The sequence below is a fragment of the Gambusia affinis genome, linkage group LG09 (assembly GCF_019740435.1).
Source record: "Gambusia affinis linkage group LG09, SWU_Gaff_1.0, whole genome shotgun sequence".
NCBI lineage: Eukaryota > Metazoa > Chordata > Actinopteri > Cyprinodontiformes > Poeciliidae > Gambusia > Gambusia affinis.
In genome coordinates this window covers 7,887,101-7,895,106 of record NC_057876.1, presented here as the reverse complement: position 1 = coordinate 7,895,106, position 8,006 = coordinate 7,887,101, and the positions used below count along the sequence as shown (strand labels likewise).

Sequence of the window (8,006 nt, the reverse complement as noted above, 5' to 3'; positions counted from 1 at the left end):
TATTCAGGGGTGAGAGCGACAAGACGCTTATATTTGAAAGGGACTACATATGCATCGTTATAAGGAGAAAATAGTGGATGATTTTACAGAAGAGCTATGGATTCAACATGTTTAAATGACTTTTAATGAACTATGCGATGCTGTGAGAGCCAGGTGCGCACTGTCCAATAAACAAAAACAAAAATAAACCATCATCTTCCTACTACTTCCTGTCATCTTCTTTGTGGCTTTTGCCAGTTGTAACATCCAGCTGATGATCACGAAACACAGCAAGTGTCTGAAATAACATTTAATCTTTAATTCTGAGGAAAACTCAACCACCAAAAACATCCATGCTTATAAAATAAATGAGTCCTCTCAGTTATAAAATGTATAGGGGTTTGTATTTTCTTCATAGCAAATCTCAAATTTCGTTCTCTTTTATTTGGGCAACATGCAAATCCACTCATTTATTTAACTTTAGCAACAATAAAAATTTAAATTTAAAAATCATATTACACATGAGCTTTCCTGCACAGCCTTGTAGCATGTAGTGTGTCGTGTGTTGTCGGTAACAGAATCTCTACGTGCTGACGGAAGTGGCAAACTGGGGAAAGAAAAAAAAAAAACACATTACAGAATTGGTCCTGTGAGAACTTTCTCAGTACAATCCTGAATGTCTCCAAACAAAAGGACAGCTAATGCTGGGGCTGTTAAGAAGGCGAGATCAGCTGGGAGCCGCAAGTCTTTGTCAGCTAAATACTCTCCCTGATTCCTCTCGCTTCGACTCAAGTATTTGGTTTAGACTTGTCCCATTTTCCACTTGCTTTTCATTCAAGGGATGTGCATGCCTTCCTGTTCTCCTCCTCTATCTTTCTTGTTTTCCCCCCGCAAATGCAGGAGAAATGACCCAGCTGGCTAAGAGTCAAGAGTCAGATGAAAGGAGTTTCTATGCACCACAAATTTGGAACAAACTTCCAGAAAACTGCAAAACAGTTGGAACACTGACTGTATATGAAACGTAATCAATTACAAATTTATTGATGGAGCTTGACTTAATGTTGTGTTTTGATTGTTGATTCTTTGTTGTTTTGTATCTTTGTGTTTGATTTGATGTAAAGCACTTTGAAATGCCTTGCTGCTGAAATGTGCTATACAAATAAAATTTGATTGATGGATTGAGGGAGTGAAGCTGGCCACCGTAACGATGGGTTCAATAACAAGAACACTCTAAAGCAACACTGTGTTGCGTTGATTTGGAAATGCCTTCACACCTGGTGAAGTTATTTTCAGTTTATCAGATCAGAACTGCAAACCTCAGTTTGTCTCATTGATCATTTATTTGACTGACCAACAAAAAGTAGAAGGAAAAATAAAGCATCCTTACTTAAAAAAATAACTTACAAATAAAAATCTTTATCTATTTGATGCCCCTAAATGAAATCAAAGTGGTACACTGATACCAGCCGTGTGTGATTTAATCTCTTCCAGAGATGAAATTGCTAAAAAAATAAATAAATAATAAGAAAAGGCCTCAGTTTGTAAGAGAACATCAGTGAACAAACAGCATCATAAACACAGCAGACAGGTGGAGGAGGTTAGAGAAAACAATATCCAAAGCTTTGAATGTCTTTTTTTATCTATAGAAGATGGGATATTACAAACCGGGTGGCCAACCAGCTACACTGACATGCTAGAGTAAGGAGAACATTAATCAGAGAAGCAGCCAAGAGGCCAGTGGTAACTCTGGATGAGCTGCAGAGATCCAGTTTTTGGTTTGCCACAAACTACGAGGGCCACCATACAACAGGGCAATAATCCAGAGCATGAAGCCAGAGCAACATGTTATAGAGGAAAAGGCAAATTCACCAGCAGAACTAGATCCAAGTGACTACCTTTGCCCTCATGCTCTATTTTGTGCCAGTCTATCACATTAAAAACAACACAATATGTTAAAGTTTTGAACTTCAGGTGAAATTAGTGTCAAAATGCGAAAAGGTCCTAGAAGAATGGAGGTATTGCACAATTTCTTCCTTCTTTACACATAATCAAAGATAAATTTCCCTTGATTGTTGTTTTTAAGAGAATAATGAACCCAACATGTCATTGCAAAATCCCTTTATTGAGACACTCTGGATAGAGACAAAGAGCGCCTGCCTCTCACACGAAGGTATGCTTCACTTTTAAGCCAAGTTTCGCAATAGCGCTGAGAAACACAGTTCATCATCACAATGTGGCCTGTGTACATCACTGCTGCTCCTGTTTAACGTCTGACTGCCAACACTCCCCACTCGCCTTCTGCTGAATGTTGAACCTCAAGGCCATTCTTGGGTGTAAAGACAGACAGTGGTGCCTGGAATTTTACGCATGAGGCTCGTCTTTCCATGCGTGTGCTAATGGCTGACTCTGGTATCCTGGTGTTGCCATAGCATGCCGGAGAGCAGTGCCAGAGGAATGCTGCCTGTGGCTGTGTTAGTTTGGGAGACTCTGCCGACAGCGTATACTGTCCTCTTCTCTGAGGACAAAATGTGGCCTCATTCAAAAAACAAAACAAAACAAAAAATCATCTGTTATCCCAGAAGGGAGCCACTTCTATGTTTCACAACTTTAATGGGGCTCATCAGCGATGCATTTATCCAGGCCACACCGAGATTGTTTTAGAGGTGTTATACTGAAGCAATTGGCATTTGATAATGTCTCGATGAAAAGGCAAATATGAGTCAGAGTTCACGAAATGACATTCGAGTGCTTCTCTGACACAAACATGCCCCTGATTGTTATTCATGCGTAATCTGTGATAGCTTTGTTGTCTGTGAATGCACTCAGGTGGAATACTGAACACAAAATCTGTTTTGAATCCGCAGAAACGGGCAAACTGTTGCGCCGCAGGAAGCCTTGAGCAGTACAAACCTTCGCCAGTCGTTAACTTTGAATCTAGTCGACTTCACAGTTTGGACTGTGTGGTGTAACTGGGTCAATTATTGGCAACGAAACAAGGGTTTTGTAATCTGCTTTAAGAGAGCTCGTTATCTATGCATGTCCTCAATTCTGCCTTGGCTCTGTTTTCTGGTCAAGTGTTCAATATGAGACCAAGCTGAGAAAAACAAAATGATTTTTAAAAAAAGAGAGTAGCAGATGGAAAGATGAAAAACAGCCCGGGGGCAGAGAGCTAAACATTTAACTATATTTCCTTTAATCGTGAAAGCCTGTTTCCTTTATTTTACGACTGAGAATAATTTCCAATGAAAATGAAAAGCATATAATCGTGATGCAGGTGCGCTCTTCTCTCTTGAACAGCACTCTGAGAGTTTTGTTTGTTTTCAGTCAAAATGAACCAGAAGAGAGTAGGGTTTTATTTAACATCTCAGTTTGCCTTCTGCTAACCCCCAATGTAACCTAGACACTGCAACAAGTTCAACACACTGATGTAGGGAGTCCAAAACACTGCACCGCACTGAAACACAATGTCATGATGTTAAAATCTTTCATGAAACACTTATTGTCACCAAGACATTAAACTGTACAACCTTGCTTAGACTGAATAATGCTTGACTTTTGATCACACCATCAACAAGTTAGACTTCTTCTAGCATTTCACATAATCGGCTGGATGCTTTATTGGCTTTAAATGTGTTTTAGTCTGAGGTACATGATCGACTAGACCTGTCCTGATGCCAGACCCAACAACTCGAGTAGTAAACTTTAAAGTGATATTTCAGGATTTCTAAAGTGGGGTTCTGTTTATGTGCTGTTGATATCTTACCTTATTTGAAGTAGATAGCTTTCTTGGTGTCTTCATTTATCAAAACTCCAGAGGAACTGGGCCAGAAGGCTAAAACTCCAGGCTAATCTGAAAGAGGCCAAGTCCAAAATGGACTCCTTCCTCCTTAAAATAACTCCAGTTTTTAAAATGTGTTCACGGATTACGTGTAAGCTGTTTTTTGAACCTTTAAACCAGCATCACCTTTGCTGTACATGATTGTTTAATAAAGAAGCAGAAAACTAATTACACCAGAAATTGAGGTGGATAAAGTGCCAATTTTCTTCTGCATACTGAGACTGGAGCATGCAAAGTGCTTCAAGTCAGACCAGCTGTCTGACTTGAAGAGTAAGACAGTGTAGAAAATAGTGTTCACATAAAGTCCTATTTTTAATTTTAACACGGATTCACTTTTATTTCGATCCAAAACACTTTAAATGTTCTGTGTGCGTTTCAAGCAGAAAGACCATTGATGGTACACAACCTCCAACTAATTTTTCCAGCGTAAATAACCATCGGCTTCTTAGTAAATAACCGACCAATGTTTAAAGGTTCATAAAATAGAGTTTGGATAAACAGCTAGTACATTTCTGAGGTTGTGTTGTTTTAAGACCGTACAAGTCTGCCTTGAGAAATATGTTGAAGACATTTTAACAGAGCCCCAGTAAAAATTTCAGAACTATCCTTTTGTCCGTTGATAGCAGCTGTATTTACAGCAACCTTTGCTTCAGTCGTGAGAAGACAATTGGCTTAGCCTGCAGACAGGGTAATCCTACCCTCTCTGCTGGCTATTCGTTTACAGTAAGTGAGCATTATCAACAAATACACAGAACCTTCCAATACGGAATCACTTATTGAGAATAATATTAATGATTTTTTTGTTTGTTTGTTTTTTTACTCAAAACGTGGCCAGCTGTGGTGACTACAACAGGAAGCAGGCCTTTCACAAGAAATGACTTGTAGTATGAAAAAAAACTTTTTAATGTTTTAACATAAAAGTAAAGCAAACAACAAACAAAGCAACATACATTTCTTTCCACTCTATCAATAAATCAGTAAATCTTTTTTTTTAAATTACTATTTTATCTCACTAGAAAATCTTTTGATGCTTAAGCCTCACCATGCAGGTTTTGTGCTCATATATTGGCCACATAACCAGCTTCTTTCTGAAATAGAAACTCCACACACAGTCAGCTTTCTATTTTCCCTTCTTTCAAAACAGGTTGGCTGCATTTTTTTTTCCCCCAGTCCGCAATACTGTAGCAACCTCATCCATTTTAAAACAACAACCGCACAGGTTAACTATGGCACATTCCCAAACCACATGGTACTGAACACATGTAATAGAATAAAGTGAAAAATAAAAAATAAAAATTGAAGGAAATTAGATTACACTTCTATCTTGTGCTGGGGCTGCTCATGTCCCTCAAGGCTGATAAGATGTCCAATTATTTGGTAATTTAGTTCAGAGGAGCTGGAGAGAGTCCGATCTGCTTGAGTAAGCAGGGGAAGAGTAGCTTAGTACTTTACTACAACTCTTTCAGCCCTTTTCTTTATACCTTTATGACTGAGTTTAATAGCCACACAGAAACACTCTGGCTATGTTTTTAGGAAAATAAAGTATTGTGCTTCACCAGGGCAAATTTAGTAGATATTTATGTTTAGGATACAAAGGAGAATAATACATAGAAGGTATCAGTCTCTCTGCGACACACTGGCGACCTGTCCAGGGTGAACCCCGCCTCTCACCCGGAACGGTAGCTGGAGATAGACACCAGCACCCCTCCCAATCCCTCTGAGGGACAAGGTGTACAGAAAATGGATGGATGGATGAAGAGATCAGTCTCAGCGGAGAGGGGTGATGGATTGCTGTGGCTGTGTTTTGGGGGAACTGCAACTAGACGGACGGGCGACAGAAGAGAGGGCAAGGCTGGACTTGAGGATGACCAGGGTGCATTTGGGGTTGAAAGGGAAAGCTTCAAACTGGACTTGCAGAGGGGGGTATGAAGAGTCGGAGCAGCAGCTGGGTAGTGTTCAAAGGATAAAAGCTGGAGGCTGCAAAGAAAAATGGGGCTGGGAGGGGGACACAACATCTACAGTACATCTACTGGAACAAAGCCATCAGAGGTAAGACAGGATGGCTGGAGGCTGGAGGAGAGGGGGGTGGTCTCTTGGAGACAGGGTGAAGGGGGCCAGGGGAATAAAGCTTTAATCTCACTCACGGTAGAACACATATTCAGTGTAGCTGGTCCAGATCTTGTCGTCCGTCTGTTCATGGGCAAAGGCGCAGGTTCCTGTGGAGTTGCAGGCCACCATGTGAAAGCCTGCATCTGCCAACTTGTCAAAGGCCTGCTCCAAAAAGGTGAACTTCAGATAGTAGCGGGAGGTGTAGCGCTCTGGGGGGCGATCCGGGTCACGGCTCTCGTTTAGGGTCTCTCCGAACACCTCCTTGGCCAGGGAGGTCTTCCCACACACCATGATCCGTGCCACCCGACGGAACTTGGCATCGGTGTGGCTGTCGCGACCAAGAGTGTACGACCCCCGGTAACCGATAGTGATGAACCCTGAGCGCTTTCCGTCCATGGCACCGGGTACCAGGCTGGCGCAGGCGGCCGCCGCGGCCCCTAGGGAGCCCAGGCTGCGCGCTGAGTCGATCCCGGGTGAGGAGTCCTCCGGGTCGCTCGGACACCCCTCGTCCCCCAACGAGTTCTGCTTGCTGATTTTGGGTGCCAGCAGCTTGACGAGCTCCGGCAGGTTGAAAAACTCAGCCTCCCTCTGCAGACGCCCGCGCTCCGGGAAGTGGTCCGGGAGAACCAGTTGCTGGTCCCGCATGTAGTCCAAGATGTAGCGGAATAGGAAACCATCGCGGTCCACAAAAAAACGCCCCTTGGTGTCCCTGGCCAGCCCTTTGGTTGACTTCTGACTGAACATCTCCCACAGCAGAGAGTCTGGCACACTGGTGAGGGTAGAGTAGCGCGTTATGTACACCTGGCCGCCAACATTGAGCTCTATTATTTCTGGGAAAGGGATCTCCTCTCCAGATATGCCACTGTCCGGCAAAGCCATGGGTGCAGCTTTAAAAATAATAATAGTTGCAGAGAAAAGTTCAAAAGCTTCACAGTTAATCAGAGTTCCAGATCCCAACCGCGGAGCAGCTAAAACAGTGATGCGTAATCAGTTTGCACGCACAAGAGAGAAATAAAAGCGATCACAAACAAAACTCTCTACACTAAGGAGTCTCTCTGTAACTGCTAGAACATTACGTTTAGTTGCAAACAGCTCCGTTGCATCGATGTCCGTTACGCACAATGAAAATCTTGTGTCCTCGGGATGAAATTGTTGCCTCTGCGCAGGAAATCCTCCGCTTTCACAATTGCTCATAACGACTTCTTTCCTTTCGCTAAATATCACGGGGATGCCCTGGCGCAAACAGGATCAGGTGGCCCAACTTCAGTTAAGCAATCCATAGTTGGAGAGAGCCGCAGTTCTGCTGCGAAGGAGACCGAGAGCGGTTTTGATGATGTAGTGAAAAGCAAAATGCCGCCGTCAAAACACTGCTCTTCGTGGCTCTCATCTCCCGGAACCAGACAGCGGTTCTGCTCCGTTACTCTTGCCTTGAGTCAGGCTGCACCTCAGACTGCAACGTAACGGAGCGCACAGGCGCTATCCCTCACGGTTAGCCACGCCCACCGCGGTGATGCGTCGCTACTTTGATCCAGGTCAAGGGATCCAGTCCGCCCAGAATAGACGCCTTTAAGCCCATGCAGAACATTCCCGAGTGAAGAAAGTGTAACGTTGGCCAAGCTTAACCAAAGACATAAAAATGGAAAGCTATTTAATTCGTTTTTCTGATATCCCGACCAAATATTTTTGAATATTTTATCATAATCTAAAATCTCATCTTTCTGCACCGCCTAATTGACATTCAGATTATTTATCACATCCATTTACAAATTTAGAAGCGCTTGAAATGTATATATATATATATATAAAGATATATTTCGTTACATTTGTTGACAGTGATTAACGGGAAGATGAAAGAACAGCGCCATCTAGTGAAAACTCGAGAGGTACTTTATTTTTTTAGGATAATTTATCCTCATTAAAGCTGTAAAATCATTATATTCCGTATTCACATCTTCAGGCTGTTACCCTGAACTAGAGGGGAGCAGGTGCATCACAATATGATTAGAATATCAATGAGTGAATTTATTTCAGTAATTTAAAGGGAAACTTAAATATAATACAATTGGATTAAACGTAAAAT

General features: G+C 42.3%; 1 protein-coding gene across 1 annotated transcript; it reads right to left on the bottom strand.

Annotated features, from left to right (window-relative positions):
* Window positions 1-3,811: 3,811 nt before the first annotated feature.
* On the bottom strand, window positions 3,812-7,418 carry kctd12b (potassium channel tetramerisation domain containing 12b). Its single transcript, XM_044127080.1, has one exon. It carries the CDS (start codon window positions 6,803-6,805, stop codon window positions 5,954-5,956), a length of 852 nt encoding a protein of 283 aa, XP_043983015.1. The 5' UTR covers window positions 6,806-7,418; the 3' UTR covers window positions 3,812-5,953.
* Window positions 7,419-8,006: the final 588 nt, after the last annotated feature.